At 39.2% G+C, this 18,118-nt stretch overlaps 1 protein-coding gene across 2 annotated transcripts in view; it reads right to left on the bottom strand.

Moving 5' to 3' along the window:
* cpt1ab (carnitine palmitoyltransferase 1Ab (liver)) overlaps nucleotides 1–18,118 on the bottom strand; it is a 34,427-nt gene that overhangs the window by 2,218 nt on the left and 14,091 nt on the right. Inside the window, exons 9-17 of one of the 2 annotated variants that reach the window (XM_079603141.1) lie at nucleotides 17,731–17,815; nucleotides 14,336–14,531; nucleotides 7,473–7,661; nucleotides 6,746–6,851; nucleotides 4,642–4,758; nucleotides 4,392–4,556; nucleotides 2,513–2,647; nucleotides 2,278–2,430; nucleotides 974–1,087 (exon numbers count right to left, since the gene is read on the bottom strand). In XM_079603141.1, coding sequence (XP_079459267.1) covers nucleotides 974–1,087; nucleotides 2,278–2,430; nucleotides 2,513–2,647; nucleotides 4,392–4,556; nucleotides 4,642–4,758; nucleotides 6,746–6,851; nucleotides 7,473–7,661; nucleotides 14,336–14,531; nucleotides 17,731–17,815 — 1,260 coding nt within the window. The remainder of the gene's footprint in view (nucleotides 1–973; nucleotides 1,088–2,277; nucleotides 2,431–2,512; nucleotides 2,648–4,391; nucleotides 4,557–4,641; nucleotides 4,759–6,745; nucleotides 6,852–7,472; nucleotides 7,662–14,335; nucleotides 14,532–17,730; nucleotides 17,816–18,118) is intronic. The other variant, XM_079603140.1, reaches the window with a different exon arrangement.

Below are 18,118 nucleotides of genomic sequence, written 5' to 3'. Positions count from 1 at the left end.
GAAACAAGACGTTGAACCCGATTTGGCCAAGTTAGACGCGTTCCTGGGTCAACATATTTTGCTTGAACAACATTCCCGTCCGAAATTTTAGTCCTAACCATATCCCTAACCCCTAAATCTAACTCTGCCTATAACGTATCCCTAAAACCAGAGGGAAGTGACAGCTGAATAACACTGATGTAGAAGCCTAAACTTGACAAACCGTAACCATGTCCCTCAAACCTGTGTTTCCCGTACAACTATATCGCTCGCTGCTGAACTACAACAGTACGATGCATCGTTGGAGAAATCAACTAGCTAGTCACGACTGTTTCCCGAAACCGTATGTCGCAAAGTATCGTTCAACCGCGTTGGTTTATGACGTCTCGCACGTGGTGGACTAATAACTTATTTTAATTAATCTGTTTGAGATCGAATTAACGCTCGATTTTGTCATATAAGTTACAGACATGGCAACTGAAGACCATTTCTGATTTTCTCAGTTATTTTGCTTTATTACCAGACTCAATATTTGGCTCGTTCTTACATAGTAGAGCACGGTCGCACATGCGCAGTCTTCAAAAACGGTGCTTTAAATCTCTTGGCAAACTAAAAGACGTAAATTACATTTGTATGTATTCTGAATAAATAACACGGGTTGTACTGAATGTCAGCTTGCTTATTTTGCTAAAGATAAGGATATATTCAGTCTACGTCTCATGTAAACTAGAAGCTTCTAACCACAGCTCGAGAGATGTCGCTCCAACCACACAAGTTTGCGATGCTGTTTGCGAACGTTCGTTGGAACGATGGTTTCGGGAAACACCAAATCGTTGAACTGCGGATAACGACGGAACTTGCGAGGATAGTCGGCTAACGATGCTTTCGGGAAACGCAGCCCTGATTGGTTGATTAAATGTTGTTCCACGATGGACAAAGATGTTGATCCAGGAACATGTTCCCCGTGGTGAAATCAGCTTCTGCTCGAACTTACCGGTCCAAATCCACCTCCGCTGGTGACATATTCTGGATGTCTCTTTAAATCGAACAGATCGACCTGTTGGAGAGGAGTCTGACTGGTGGACAGCCTCCAGGGCTCGGACAACACCTGGAACAAACCCAACCCGTCACAATACAGCTGCCAAAGGGCTCGCATATCAAAACTCAAACGTTTTTAGGTTAAAAAGTCGATGAATTAGTAGGGGTGGAACGGTACACAAAAATAGAACGAGAAGTGTAGTATGACGAAGTGCAAAATGTGAAAATGTGAGGAATTCTGTCAGTAATTACTCATCCTCATGTTGTTCCAACCCCACAAATTAAGATATTTGTATATATATTTAAAAAAAAATGATATCACATTTTTTTAAATTAAATCTGAGAGCTGTCTCACTCCTCCATAGGCTTACATTGTAATTTAAACTTGCCGACCCAGAAAGTTAGTAAAGACATTGTTAAAGACAGGGTTCCCACACCTTGGTTAACCTCAAATTCAAGGACCTTTCAAGGACTTTCCAGGTCCAATAGCCTAAAATTCAAGGACCTAACCCTCTGGTCATCTTCGTTTAGGGGTCACACTTGGCTCTGTCGCGGTCAAAGGTGACCGAAGCCTTGACATGCAACTTCTTTTTCCCCCCTAGGAAAACCAATGTAATATATCTTTGTTCAATAATATTTTTTGATTATTTAGAATTTTGAAGGGATTTTATGATACTACGCAATATTTATACAATTTTTATGAGCTATTTTTTTCCCCATTTGAACTAATATATATATTATTTTTTTTCTTTTTTTTTTTTCTTTCACATTTCAAATGTTTGAAGTGAGAAAAGTGCCATTTGGAGGCGTTAAAACAATAAAAACTTGTAATGTCCTGTAACCAACTGTATAGCTCCCTATATAAAGGCTATGATGGCTTGAGGAGAAGTAAATCATGGGCTAACTTTCATTTTCAAGTGAACTTCTCTTGTAACGAAGCGCGTAAATGCGCGTAACTAACGTAAATCAAGCAAGCTAGTACGTATAGGCCACAAAGTGTTTCCGAAGTAACACATTAGCGGACCGGAGGGAATAATATGGATTTTCTTCCAGAAAAATTCTTGCACAAAATAAATTCAAGCACTTTCAAGGACTTGTATCTATTATGATCGTTTTCAAAAACTTTCCAGGGCCTTGAAATCTTTTTTTCCGATTCATAAACTTTCAAGGATTTCAAGGACCCGTGGGAACCCTGTAAAGAATACGTGTACCGTTGCACCCAGATGAAATAGCACTTTTATTTTGTGACGGGTCTCAAACCTCTTTGAGGAAAGCTGAATCTTCGCCGAGGTACTTGGACACTAAGTAGAGGCAGAAAAGATGGCGGTCGATGCCGTTTCCTGTCATGGCCAGTCTGTATAAATCCTGGTGCTTTTCTGCTGCCGCTTTCAGCAGCTTCAACTTCTCTTCTCTCTGGGAAAATAAAAAAAAAACATGTTGAAATTAGCAAACGCACTCACACTGAAACTAGCTGGCCGTTTAAAATCGCCCCCACCGTTGTTTTTTCATTCATCACGGCTCGGACGAAATCGCAGGTCTGAGTGGTGCAGGAGCGCACGGTCTCAGTGCGGCCCTCTCTGAACAGACGCGTCATGGACGCTTCGTACGTCAGGCAGAACTTGCCTTTATCCTGCAGGAGGAAACATTTCACATATTATACAGAAATCTGATGAGGAATCTAAAGAATCTCATGGCGTGTTCACACTTGTAGTTCCCTTGGATCTTTTTTTTACCAAAAAAACATAATTGATACAATTCGTCCTGAGAACTCGTGAAGAGCTTATCAAATGTGTAAAGGAGACAAAACAGCAGTAGGAATTCCTCGAAACCAAGATCTGCTGCGAGGAGACGCACTTCCAGCGCCCGTACCCAAGTGTGATGGACAACATTACTCCTATGACGAGAAAAAACAGGTACGCTGGAACATTCAGTCCTTTTTAGGGCCACGTCTTGTCACATCACATCCTATTTTAGATTAAAAAGTTTGTTGAAACAAACTTTAAGTTGGCTTGTGAAAGTTTGGAACAGAAATTTTGAAGAAGTTTAAAGTAGTTTGAAGTTTAAAGTAGTTTAAAGTTTAAAGTAGTTTAAAGTAGTTTACAGTTAAAAATTGTTTAAAGTAGATTAAAGTTTAAAGTAGTTTACAGTTTAAAATAGTTTAAAGTTTAAATTAGTTTAAAGTGATTTGAGGTTTGAAGTAGTTTAAAGTTTAAAATAGTTAAAAGTATAGTTTGAAGTAGTTTAAAGTTGCTAGGGTGTTTCTAGAGGGTTGCTAAGGTGTTCTGGGTGGTTGCTAGGTGGTTGCTAGGGTGTTCTGGGTGGTTGCTAGGGTATTTTGGGTGGTTGCTAGGGTGTTATGGGTGGTTGCTAGGGTATTCTGGGTGGTTGCTAGGGTGTTATGGGTGGTTGCTGTGGTGTTGCTAGGGAGTTCTAAGGTATTTTGGGTGGTTGCTAGGGTGTTATGGGTGGTTGCTATGGTGTTGCTAGGGTGTTCTAAGGTATTTTGGGTGGTTGCTAGGGTGTTATGGGTGGTTGCTATGGTGTTGCTAGGGTGTTTTGGGTGGTTGCTATAGTGTTGCTAGGGAGTTCTAATGTATTCTGGGTGGTTGCTAGGGTATTTTGGGTGGTTGCTAGGGTGTTGCTAGGGAGTTCTAAGGTGCGTTTTCCTGATTTTTGGTTCGTCTTCGGTCCATGTTGCTTTCATATTTCATTCGAACCGCACCGCACCAGAGTTAGTTTGACAGTGGACCGAGATCCCATGAAAAGCTAAGTCTCGGTCCGCTTGTTTGGTGCACAAGGGTTCGGATGGCAGCGTTCACACTTATTCAAATGAACGCACAAGTAAATTTTAATTAGGGATGCAACGATATGAAAATTTTGCCCAATAACGATAACCGATAATTCTTTATATTTGAAAGCCGATAACAAATATGTTGGCCGATATATATAAATCCAAATTTTTTGTATAATTTTTGAGAGCCTGATTACAAAAGCAATCATCTTATGTAGCCAATATGACAGACTTAACTGTATTTTACTTTTTTTAAGTTATTCCAATGATATTTTAAGCAATTGAAAACCATCTTGGCGAACAGTGCCAACAGTTCATAATCCATTATTTATCAGCTTTAATATATAGGCCAAATTTTCTTAATTTAATAACATTAAAAATGAACATATATCGGCCGATACCGATAACACACAAGTTTGCAATGCGATGCTGTTTGCGAATGTTCGTTGGAACGATGGTTTCGGGAAACACCGGCTCGTTGAACGACGATAGCGACGGAACTTGCGACCATAGTTGGCTAGCGATGCTTTCGGGAAACGCACCCGTGCCAAGTGTGAACACACCCTCAGATCACCTCACGTACTCTGAAGTGTGCCAGCTGGAGGGCGATCTGAATAAAGCCGTCAGGGCTCGTCTTGCATTTCTTGATCAGGCCTTTGCCAAAGTCGCTGAAGGGGAATATGTGCATGTCCACGTCGTCCGCCAGAGCTTGGGCCACTTTCAGAGAGCTGTCGATCACTGTCTGGCACTGTGAAGGAAAGAGGTATTTCTATATTAAACTACGAAGAGCAAGTAGAGCATGTGTAAAGTGCACAATAAACATCTTAACTGACCTCCTCAGGGATGTCCCACTGCAGTCTCTGGGGTCCCGGGAGGTTGGGGTGGGGGTTTCCTTTGCAGTGTCCATCCTCACTATAGCCCAGTCGCACCGGATCCGATGACAAGACATGCTACCACACACACACACACACACACAACATATTTATAAACATTACTTTTCAGTCCCTCCAGAAAAACGCGATTATGCGATCGCATGATTCAATGCAAAATCAGTCAAAGTCCGCATATTTATGCGGGGGGGCATTTTTTCAAATACGCCGCACTTTCGCCGCATAAATTGCAAATTTCCGCGCGCAAAATATGCGGGCTTGCATGATTTCATAATCCCCGCATTTTCGTTGCAAAAAGTCACATATATCTTAGCAGAAAGTTGAAAAATGTTGCGTGTACTTCACACAAGCGCAGACATTTCCCCTGTTGCCATGGGAACGTTATGAAGTGAAGTAATTGCGCGACATCATTGAAAAGCTGCAAACCCCGCGATGCTGATGAAACCATGAATGAAGCTCGCAGATCATTCTCATTTGCCAACAAACGTAAGCGCAAAAGACCGCGCAAAGCAGTTTCCCAGTGTGTCACATGACAGTGGGGCAAATTATTTTGTACTATTTTATTTTGACCACAGGCGGAAGTCGACGCTGGACAACCACTTTGCCACTTTGTCATTTTTACAGAAGTTGTAGCATATTAATTTTGTAAAGCTACAGAACTTGTTCGACTCATCAATGTGTTGTAAGTTTGAGCCATGTGTTTATTAAGGTCTGAAATAATACAAGATGAGAACTTAAATATTCCCAGCACTTTATGTGATGTAGTATGCTTGCTTATCATAGGAAGTAATAAGAAATTACTCTTTACATTAAAGTAGTAGCCTAGTGAATAGGGTGTTGGGGGAAAAAAATGTTTTTCTCTTTTTCATCAAACCGCAATTTTTGCAAGTTCCCGCTTGCAAATATATATCCCGCATATTCCATCGCATTTTTTAAGAAAACGTGCCGCATACTCAAGGATTTTTGCCCGCAACAATCACAAAAAAACTTTTTCTGGAGGGACTGCTTTACATGCACTAATGTTCAGTGAGATTTTTTTGGGAAATAAATTAATACTTTTATTCATCAGGGATGCATTAAATTGATCAAAAGCAACAGTAAAGACATTTATAATGTTACAAAAGATTTATATTTCAAATAAATACTGTTCTTGAGAAATTTCTATTCATCAAAGAACCCTGAAAAAAAAATCTATCAAATCTAAGGGTGCTTTCACACCTGCCTTGTTTAGTTCGGTTGAATCGCACTAGAGTTCGTTTTCCGAATTGGTGCGGTTCGTTTGGGCCGGTGAGAATGCAGCAATCGCACTCGGGTGCGCACCAAACAAGCGTACCGAGACCTCCTAGGAGAGGTGGTCTCGGTACGCTTTCAAACGAACTCTGGAGCGGTTAGTTTGTGGCGAGAACGTGATCCGACCTCGAACAGACCCAACTGCCAAATAACTGCGCATTTTTGGACCAAACCAGCTGCCGTAGTCAGCCGCGCTGTGCATTATGTCAATGTTTAGCAACATTAATGCACGCGTCGCCTCCTCCTGAAGTGACTCGCTGCGTGCAGTGCATAAAACATTATTTTCAAGCCGCATTCTCGCTTCATTCTCAAATGTTATTGTTTGCCTAAAGTGGTGTAGACAAACTAATATAATAAACTATGACCAGGGATACAATCAGCCCACAAAGTCATTTCTCCAGTAAAAAGCGGCGTGTTGTCTGCCGGATTTTCCTCCTCTTTGTTTACTTCCGTCAGTTCTGTTGGATTTTTCCCGCACGTTAATTCTGACAATCAAAGTGCAGTTATGAAAATACGTTCAAGACCCATCTGGCCAACGAGTGATGTGGATGTTGTCACGTGACTGCATTTTGGTTCGTTTCATAAACTGATTCGGACCAGAGCAATCAGTGTGGTGTGAAAAGGAACCAAAACGCCTGAAAAATGCTACAAAGTATAATTTTTCTCCCTTGGTCCGGACCAAATGAACCGAACTACAGATGTGAAAGCACCCTAACACTTCATATATCTCAATATTTCATTGAATTGGTTTCTTCACCTCCCACAGATGGCCAATGACGGGAGCATCGGCCCAGGAGTGTTCTGCATTCAATCCCATAGTGCCGTTCTTGAACACAATAAGGTTGAAAGACTTATCGAACCATCTGGAGAAAGAAAACACACACACACACACACAAGTGAAGTAATAATTAAAACACTATTGTGTTTGGGGTTGGTAAGCTTTTTTTAAATGTCTTTGAAAGAAGTCTCTTCTGCTGACTAAGCCTGCATTTATTTGATAAAAAAAACAGTTAAACAATAATATTGTGAAATATTGTTATAAATATACAATAAACTTAATATTTCCTTAATATATTTAAAAATGTAATTTATTTCTGTGAACAAATCTAAATTTACAGCATCATTACTCCAGTCTTCAGTGTCACATGATCCTTCAGAAATCATAATAATATGATGATTTATGATGATTTTTTTTTTAAGGAATATTTGGTAAATAAAAAGTTCAAAAGAACAGCATTTATTTAAAAATACAAATCTGTTGTATCATTATAAATGTGTTTACTGTCACTTTTGATGAATTAAATCCCTTTGCTGAATAAAAGTGTCAATTTCTTTCCAAATAAAATATCTTACTGACCCCAAATCTTTTGAACAGTGTACATTAAATTAAAAATGAAATGATTTCTTAAAAAGAAAAATATTATGTTTAGAAATAAGTGACTTTAAAATCGAATTGAATTATAATCAAGAAAGCGCTTAGTCACCTGTCGTAACACTTTCCATGGAGCAGAGATTTGGCGTAGCTGTCCAGCGACTGGACCGGATTGTCCGGCTTAAAGCCCTGTTCGCTGTCATCCAGAGTAACAAAGAAAGCGGCCTTCTCCACAGCATCCAGAGACTGCTTGTTCTTCCCGCGACTGAAGAACTGTGTGCGGGCTTTGGCCCAGGGATCTCTGGGTAATGGGGAACAAAAGCATAGATATAATCACTTGGCTCATTGCATGCTCTTTAATTAGCTTTGATCACATGTCATTGAACAGAAAGAGAGGAAATGCAGTTTCCTGAATGAAAGCTGAGATTTGTAGATTTAGCAGCCGTAGAATGATCTCTTCCATTAAAGGGGGGGGGGGGGGGGGGGTATAATGCCCTTTTCACAAGATGTAAAATAAGTCTCTGATGTCCCCTTGTGTTTTGCTGATAATTTACTCACCCCGATGTCATCCAAGATGTCCATGTCTTTCGTTCTTCAGTCGAAAAGAAATGAAGGTTTTTGATGAACACATTTCTCCATATAATGGACGTCAATGGGCCCCAAACGGTTCAAGGTCAGATGACAGTGTCAGCGCCGCTTCAACGGGCTTTAAACGACACCAGACGATGAATACGGGTCTTATCTAGCGAAACCATCGTCATTTCAAAAATACATTAAAAAGTTTAAGTTTTATAAGCACAAACGCTCGCCTTGCTCTGTTCTGTGATGCGCAGCGTTCGTGACGTCACGTAATACGCAGTTACGCTGAAAAGGTCACGCTTCTGTGAAAAGTAAAACATTTCTGTCCTGACAAAAATTTTCTTTTAGGCTTTTTAATATGGTAAATGGTAAATGGACTGCATTTATATAGCGCTTTCACAGACCCAATGGCCACCACTTTACATTTAGCCTCACATTCACCCATTCACACACCGACGGCGGTGTCAGCCACGCAAGGCGCCATCCAGCTCGTCGGGAGCAGCTGGGGTTCGGTGTCTTGCTCACGGACACCTCGACACTTGGTCAAGTGGAACCGGGGATTGAACCACCAACCTTCCGGTTTGAAGACAACCTACATGAACCACTGAGCCACTGCCGCCCCTTACAACACCCAGGATACACACCCAGGATTACAACAATATTACAACACCCAGGATACGCACCCAGCATTACAACAATATTACAACACCCAGGATACGCACACGAGATGGGCATTTTAAACGATAAACTGACACAAAGTCATTTGAATATGTGTGTATGGTCCTCCTTCCGCACATTTGTAAACACTGACTCGTTGAAGCGTGACCTATTCAACGTAATTGCGTATAACATGACGTCACGGGCGTCGGAAGCAAAAGAAAAGTGGGTGGGTCCTCCCCCAGAAAACTGTTACTGGAGTAAATGCCATTTCATGTATTCTGGTGTCTTTTAATTAAACAAGTAAACTAAACTCTGCTTCACGTCGGGCCGTTCTTTGCCTCCACGTCGTGCATTAAATGCACAGCTATCCATGGATTGGCCCGCTGCTGATACCACACAGCATTGACAACTTAAATCTGTTATTGATGTTTGCAACGCAATATTTGACTGGAAGGGTACAGCGAGCGGTTATTTTCATCAGTTGTGGCTCGTTGAGAAATATAATGTGAGTAAATGGAGTTTAATTCATTAGGGCGTTCCTCAAGTGGAATGGATTTGACTGACGGCGCTCTGAAAAGCGAACAGACATATGCGCTAGGGGTGTAACGGTACGCAAAAATCACGGTTCGGTACTTACCTCGGTTTTAAAGTCACGGTTCGGTTAATTTTCGGTACAGTAAGAGAAAGAAATGCAAAACATTAAACTGCTGGTTGTTTACTATAAACTTGTTTTTAACAATTTGTTTACACTTTTTTAATAACACTTTTTAATAAAATATAATTAATAAAAAATATATAAAATAAAAAAAGAATAAGAAATAAAATACTGCTGCAAAGTTTCGTTGTCACAGCAACATAAACAAATTTCCGCACACAGGAAGACAGATGTTATGGTAATATTTTACATGTATTTGAATCACAAAAACGATTAATCAGATTTAATCAGTGCAACGCGGAGACTTCCGACACTTAATATGTTCGTGTGGAAACTCGGAATTGACGCATGTTCCACACACAAAACTAGCCTAATTTACGTGAAATTTACGTGCATTCGGTGCACATGTGAACCGTACCGAAAGTCCTGTACCGAAACGGTCCGGTATGAATACATGTACCGTTACACCCCTAATATGTGCTGAATGTAAAAGTGAGTGGGTCCAATATCATTGGTCTTAAAAAGTGGGTGTGTCTTGTCCCATATACAATGGTTCCGACGGCCATGCGAACATGCGTCACAGAACAGAGCAAGGCGAGCGTTTGTGCTTATAAAACTTAAACTTTTTTATGTATTTGTGAAATGACGATGGTTTCGCTAGATAAGACCCGTATTCATCGTCTGGTGTCGTTTAAAGCCCGTTGAAGCGGCGCTGACACTGTCATCTGGACCTTGAACCGTTTGGGGCCCATTGACGTCCATTATATGGAGAAATGTTTTCATCAAAAACCTTCATTTCTTTTCGACTGAAGAAAGAAAGACATGGACATCTTGGATGACATCGGGGGGAGTAAATTATCAGCAAAAGTTTTTTAAAAAGTGAACTAATCCTTTAACTCAACCAGGCCCCGCCCCCTTTTTCTTGCATATGTTTTGGACAGGAATTATTTAAATGAGGAATGTTGTGATGTGTTCGTTCCCAGAAGAAAGAGAGTTTCAGGGAGTTGAGAAACTGTGACACTGATATAGAGAATAACTCCCTGACTATGTAACTTTGCAGACCATTTTCTTGCTCCAACAGCAACATTACACACTAAAGAGAGTTGAAAGTGTAAAAAAAAGCAGCATAATAGGTCCTCTTCAATGCAATCTCATTGACCATTTAAAATCTCTCGTTTTATCATTTTAACCAGGCTGCCAAAAGTTAAAATATTCGGAATATTAAAGGGCACCTATTATGGAATTTTGAAATGTACCTTTCATGTAGTGTGTAACATAGATCTAAGTGAACAAAAACATCCTGCAAAGTTTGAAATATGAAAGTGCACCGTATATAAAGTTATTGTCTTTCAAAAGTAAGAGTCGACTCTGAGTCATTTTTATGAATCGTTAGAAGACCGAAGCTTTTTCTCTGACTAGATGACGTCAACTTGTCAAGTTATTTGAATACGATACGCCCACTTATTGCGCTCCAAGGCCAGCAGGGAAAACATCATGGCGACGAGACGCTGTGTTCTGAAGTGCGGCTCAAAAGCAAACTTTATTCATCTGCCCAAGGAGGAGCATTTGAAGACTAAGTGGCTACAATTCACTATACCACAGAAGTGTAGTCCGAGCCTTGTGCTTTGCTCGCGTCATTTTGAAGACGATTGCTTTTTAAAATGCAATCAAACTTGGATTCGCGAGTCGGCTGATATTGAAGGAAGGTTCAGTTCCAAGTGTATTTGCATCAGCTTCCTCCTCCGTATCACAACCTGTAAGTGTTATTAATAATTGTTGCTTTTATGTTTTATGTAGCATGCTTAATAATTATTTTGTTTGTTGTGTAAGCACCGTTTAGCTTCTAGGTCTTCAATGACATTTGTATTGATATATGTGAAGTGTTTGTCGTTGTTTTCGGAGTTGTCTAAAGAATAGAGTAAGGCTACGTTCACACTTAGCGTCTTTTTTGACAAAAAAAAGTTAACAACGGCGTTTTTTTAGCAAAAAAAAAAAACGCTGCGCGTTCGGTTACAAATAGCAGCCGAGCGCGTCTTTTGTTGCTATAACAACAGCTGCAACAGTAGTGTGCCCACACAGCCTCTTTGTGATGTATGGTATGATAGAGTTGTGTACTCGTATCAAACAGCTCCTTGTGCTCCGAAACAAGGACGATTAGTTTTTCTACCGGCACCGTGTCCATTTTTCTTGTTGTTATGGAAACGACAGGTCTCGCTACTCGCTTGTCATTGGTCAGCTGTCAAAAAGGCGCTTGACGTAGGGCGTTCTTTTCAGAAAAGTTAAACTTTTTTCAACTTTGAAAGACGCTCTGAGCTGCAGAAAAAGACGGCGGCGGTGGCGTTTAAAAAAGCGCTCAGGACTTTTTTGAAAAAACGGTTTACTCCATAGGGTTCTAATGTAGAACAGACGCTGGCAGTTTGAAAAAAGACGCTAAGTGTGAACATAGCCTAATACCTCGTACTAGTAACGTAACTGCATTTTTAGGGCCCGAGCACCGATGGTGCGAGGACACTATTGGAATTGCTCTGTTTATTATTATTATTATTATTATTATTATTATTATTATTATTTTCCGCATTTGATCGCATTTTTGAGGGCCTAAACATGCACGAAAACTCACGAAAATTTGCACACGCGTCAGAACTGGCGAAAATTGACATCTGATATGCGTTTCAGAATTGGGCGGGGTAAAATGGCTCGATAGCGCCACCTATAAAGGTTCAACGGAGTGCGCCTCCCGCTACGTTTCACGTACGTGTACGAAATTCGGTACATACATGTAATGACCCAATACCTACAAAAAAGTCTCTTGGAGCATAGCCTTAAACACAACAGGAAGTCAGCCATTTTGAACTTCCTCTCTGATTTTTGTGCAGTTTTTGGCATTTTCAGGCCTCGTACTTTAACGAACTCCTCCTACAGTTTTAATCTGATCATCTTCAAATTTGGTGAGTGTAATCTTAAGGCCTTTGCGACGTTAAATTGCGAAGATCTAGAGTTTTCGTCGAAGGGCGTGTCCTCGGCGGCCTGACAAATTTTGATGTTTCGCCATGAAACAGGAAGTTGCTGTAACTAAGGCAAACAATGTCCAATCTGCCCCAAACTTCACACGTTTGATAAGCGTTCTGTCCTGAACACATGACCATGCTCAAATTCAGTTACAGTCATAGCGCCACCTGCTGGCAACAGGAAGTGACATGTTTAACACCGTTTTGGACTCCTAATTAACATATACAAAATTGCCAGCAAGTGCTAAACATGTTAACACCATACTAGAAACATGCTAAAACATGCTAGCAAACATTAGCTAAGTGCTAAAGCATGCTATTACTGCAATTAAATAGGAATTTGCTGTAACTCAGGCATTGAATGCCCAATCTGCCCCAAACTTCACACGTTTGATAAGAGTTCTGTCCTGAACACATTTACATGAGAATATTCAGTTATAGTAATAGCGCCACCTATTGGCAACAGGAAGTGACATGTTTAACACTGTGATGCTGTACTAGCAACATATTAAATAAACCATTGAGTTATAAACATGTTAGAAACATGTTAAAACATGCTAGCAATTCTTAGCTAAGTGCTAAAGCATGCTAATGCAATGAAACAGGAAGTTGTTGTTACTCAAGTAGGCAATGTCCAATCTGCCCCAAACTTCACAGGTTTGATAAGAGTCCTGCCCTGAACACATCTACATGAGAATAATCAGTTAGAGTAATAGCGCCACCTGCTGGCAACAGGAAGTGTCATGTTTAACACCATTTTGGACTCCTAATAACATATAAAAAATTGCCAGCAAGTGCTGAACATGTTAACAACACACGGGAACCATGCTAAAACATGCTAACAAACATTAGCTAAGTGCTAAAGCATGCTATTCCTGCAATTAAATAGGAATTTGCTGTCAGGCATTGAATGTTCAATTTGCCCCAATTTCACACGTTTGATAAGAGTCCTGTCCTGAACACATCTACATGACACTTTTCAGTTATAGTAATAGCGCCACCTACTGGCAACAGGAAGTGACATGGTTAACACTGTGATGCAGTACTAGCAACATATTAAATATGCCATTGAGTAATAAACATGTTAGAAACCTGTTAAAACATGCTAGCAATTCTTAGCTAAGTGCTAAAGCATGCTAATGCAATGAAACGGGAAGTTATTGTTACTGAAGAAGACAATGTCCAATCTGCCCCAAACTTCACATGTTTGATAAGAGTCCTGCCCTGAACACATCTACATGACAATTTTAAGTTAAAGTAATAGCGCCACCTACTGTCGACAGGAAGTGACACGTTTTAAACTGTGATGCATTGCTAGCGACATATTTAATATGCCATTGAGTTCTAAACATGCTAGAAACATGCTAAAACATGCTAGCAACACTTATCTGAGTTATAACGCATGCTATTATACCCATGATAAAGGACATTTTTGTAACTGACTTTGACATACTACTCCTATTTTTACCTACTTAAATGCACATTGCCCACCGTGCTCTGTCTTCCTAAAGCCACCGGGTGGCGGTGGCACGGGTGCGAGGGCCCTTTCATCGCTGCTTGCAGCTTTAATTTTTTTTTTTTTTGTAAAAACGTTATGTTTATGCATCGGGCTAATGCAAACAAAGACTGATTGTGCTTTTACAATATGAACTCTGGGCTATGCTCGCTAACATAACATTAAATTCTTTATCTTATTTTTAGTTTTTTACTACAAACTACAAAGCAGTGGACTATAATCATTATTATAACACAATTTAATTGATAAAAGCATCATTGTACTCCGTGTTAAACAATAAGTATTATCTCTGTAAACACTGCTGGGTCATCTGACCAATCAACACAGATTAGCGTCGCACAAAGGAGGGGTTTGGAGAAATGAGTCGTTGAACGAATCATTTGGGAGTCGGTGAGCAAATCAGGTAAAAATAAATGCATATTATACGACAACAAAAGTGTTTTTTGACATTGCATGCACGTAAAACTGTTGTTGGGGACTCCCAAACCAACATTAGGAACATTTTAAATGTCATAATAGGTGCCCTTTAAATAAAATAATAATAATAAAAACGGCACCTGTCGCCCGCTGTCAAAGCGGCCAGCATCTCCTCTCCTGGCTGAGGCTCGGACTTGTCCATCAAGATCCTTTCAATCTGCTGCTCGATTTCTCGAGGCAACAGCAACCGTCCGTCGTAAAACATCCACACCTTGTAAAAGCGGCCCTTGTGGAACACGGCGATGTGTTTGCTCTCATTCACATGCTGGAGGACGTCTGACGGACAACATGGACATGAAGGATGTGCATGAAACCAAAGTAACATTAGTCTGTGGCTCATTCAACAATTATTTGTGCAGTTGAAATCGTGTCATATTTCGGCTGTATTTGTTATGGGGTTAAATGATTAATGGTGGTGCTCAGAAACAAATGATGAGAAAAGCAGGAGGAAAAAAAGGCAAAGAACAGAAGAAAGGACAAACGCTTGTTTTCTACACTGAACTAAGACACATATTACATGACTACTAACCAAATATATAAATATGAAATATTGATTTGAGTGAAAAAAAGTCCATGTGACAACAGTCAATTATACAGTTTAGCGGCCATTATGTAAAAATATTTGGATTAGGAAAACATTTTTAATAAAACTTTCCATAGAGTTGTGTAATAAAAATTATATTATACAAAATATATAATTATAATTTTAAATTATATATTTTTATGTAGTACAAGTTTGATTATACTTGATTATACTACATACTAATTATATATTTTTATGTAGTACTATGAAATGATTCCTAGTAATAAATTAGTAATACATTATTATTATTATTATGTGATCTGATGGAGGATATACATATGACATTTATTATTATTTGGATTTCTGCATTAACACTATAAATGAACTCTGAATTATAGTTATTCTAAATTATTTATATTTATATATTTTAGTTTAGTAATCATTTATTATTGATATTTATTAGATTTTAATAGCAATAATTAGTGACTAAATTCCATAGATTTCACTCACATGACATTTAGAAAATTAATATAATAATAATGTAATAAAATATAATGTGAGTGAAATCTATGGAATTTAGGTCACTAATTTTTTATATTTGTATATTTTAGTTTAGTAATCATTTATTATTGATATTTATTAGATTTTAATAGCAATAATTAGTGACTAAATTCCATAGATTTCACTCACATTATATTTTATTACATTATTATTATATTAATTTTCTAAATGTCATAAGTCAAAGTCGGTATACATTTAAAACTACTCACACTTTTGTTTCCCATTTGATTAATTAATTTTCTAAAATAATACTGTAGATCACAAGTGATCTGATGATAAATGATACTGTAAGCCATAAGATAAAGTGTTTTAGTTTCTAATCTAGTATCAATTCAGCATTTAAAACCCCTCACACGCTTGTGTCCCTCTTGAGTTTATGTTATAAATGAGTGGCAATAAAACGAACAGATATCTTTCCCTGGAACCACTGCACGACGGCTGTAAAACATGCAATTTCCTGTTCCTCATTCATCCAGGTTAAGATAACCGGTTAATCATTAAATCACACAATAGGTTATCGAGTTATGAAACAGTTAAGCACATGTTTAGCACATCAGAGTTCAGTGTTTAAAGCGAACCCAAATCACAGTGTTGTGAACCAAACCGACTACACTGCAAAAAAATGCTTTTCTTACTTAGTATTTTTGTCTTGTTTCCAGTCCAAATATCAAACATTTCTTAAATCAAGATGCATTTACTAGATGAGTAAAATTACATAAGATATTAAGTCTTGTTTTCTGGGAAAATAAATAAAAATTAAGTGAGTTTTTGTTTAAAACAAGCAAAATTATCTGCCACTGGGGTCAGAAAAATTATCTTGTTTCTGTTTGAGTTAATAGTTTAAAAAAAAAAAAAACTTTTGCTGATAATTTACTCACCCCGATGTCATCCAAGATGTCCATGTCTTTCTTTCTTCAGTGGAAAAGAAATGAAGGTTTTTGATGAACACATTTCTCCATATAATGGACGTCAATGGGCCCCAAACGGGTCAAGGTCCAGATGACAGTGTCAGCGCCGCTTCAACGGGCTTTAAACGACACCAGACGATGAATACGGGTCTTATCTAGCGAAACCATCGTCATTTCACAAATAAATAAAAAAGTTTAAGTTTTATAAGCACAAACGCTCGCCTTGCTCTGTTCTGTGATGCGCGTTCGTGACGTCACGTAATACACAGTTACGTTGAAAAGGTCACGCTTGACGAGTCAGTGTTTACAGATGTGCGGAAGGAGGACCATACACACATATGCAAATGTCTTTGTGTCAGTTTATCGTTTAAAATGCCCATCTCGTGTGTGTATCCTGGGTGTTGTAATATTAAAAAGCCTAAAAGAAAATTTTCGTCAGGACAGAAATGTTTTACTTTTCACAGAAGCGTGACCTTTTCAACGTAATTGCGTATAACATGACGTCACGGGCGTCGGAAGCAAAAGAAAAGTGGGTGTGTCCTCCCCCAGAAAACTGTTACTGGAGTAAATGCCATTTCATGTATTCTGGTGTCTTTTAATTAAACAAGTAAACTAAACTCTGCTTCACGTCTGGCGGTTCTTTGCCTCCACGTCGTGCATTAAATGCACAGCTATCCATGGATTAGCCCGCTGCTGATACCACACAGCATTGACAACTTAAATCTGTTATTGATGTTTGCAACGCAATATTTGACCTGAAGGGTACAGCGAGCGGTTATTTTCATCAGTTGCAGCTCGTTGAGAAATATAATGTGAGTAAATGGAGTTTAATTCATTAGGGCGTTCCTCAAGTGGAATGGATTTGACTGACGGCGCTCTGAAAAGCGAACAGACATATGCGCTGAATGTAAAAGTGAGTGGGTCCAATATCATTGGTCTTAAAAAGTGGGTGTGTCTTGTCCCACCCATATACAATGTCGTTTAAAGCCCGTTGAAGCGGCGCTGACACTGTCATCTGGACCTTGAACCGTTTGGGGCCCATTGACGTCCATTATATGGAGAAATGTGTTCATCAAAAACCTTCATTTCGTTTCGATTGAAGAAAGAAAGACATGGAAATCTTGGATGACATCGGGGTGAGTAAATTATCAGCAAAAGTTTTTTTAAAAGTGAACTAGTCCTTTAAGATTATTTTTCTGACCCCATTGGCAGATAATTTAGCTTTTTTTTTTTAAAGCAAAAACTCACTTAATTTGTATGAATTCCCCTGGAAAACAGGACATAATATCCTATGTCATTTTAACTAATTTAGTAAATGCATCTTGATTTAAGAATTTTTTGATATTTGGACTGGAAACTACACTAAAATATTTTTTGCAGTGTAGCACATGCATTTCAGGCCCACGGCAGTCACTCACTAGCATCTAAAAAGCGGATTCGTTGTCAAATAAAGGCCCTGAAGCAGGCGAGAGGGAAGCGCTACCTGCTTCTACACCGGGAACTCGACTGGTGTTGAACATGCGCTCGTACTGAGACGAGCACATGGGGATAGTGTTGAGAGCCATGAGCTGTGAAGCAGAAGCGAAGGTCAAACACTAACAGGAGGAACAAGGAAGAAACCCAAAATACCACTATGGAGACCTGGAGGGGGAAACAGAGTCATGGAAAACTGGAAACCAAAAGAGAATAGTGGGAGGAGTGAAGGATCATCAGGAGGAAATGAACTCAACATGGACAACAGCACAGTACTGGCTACAGGCAAACGTATACGCTAATGATATCGTCTAAGAACAATTTCAAAAACTGTGTTGACCAATATATTGTTCAGGCTGATAAAATGTATGATATGTGCTATTTTAAGATTATTTGTT

Source organism: Phoxinus phoxinus (assembly GCF_949152265.1).
Source record: "Phoxinus phoxinus genome assembly, chromosome: 25".
Classification (NCBI taxonomy): Eukaryota; Metazoa; Chordata; class Actinopteri; order Cypriniformes; family Leuciscidae; genus Phoxinus; species Phoxinus phoxinus.
Note: the sequence above shows the minus strand (reverse complement) of the source record. Positions and strands in the feature narration are given on the sequence as shown.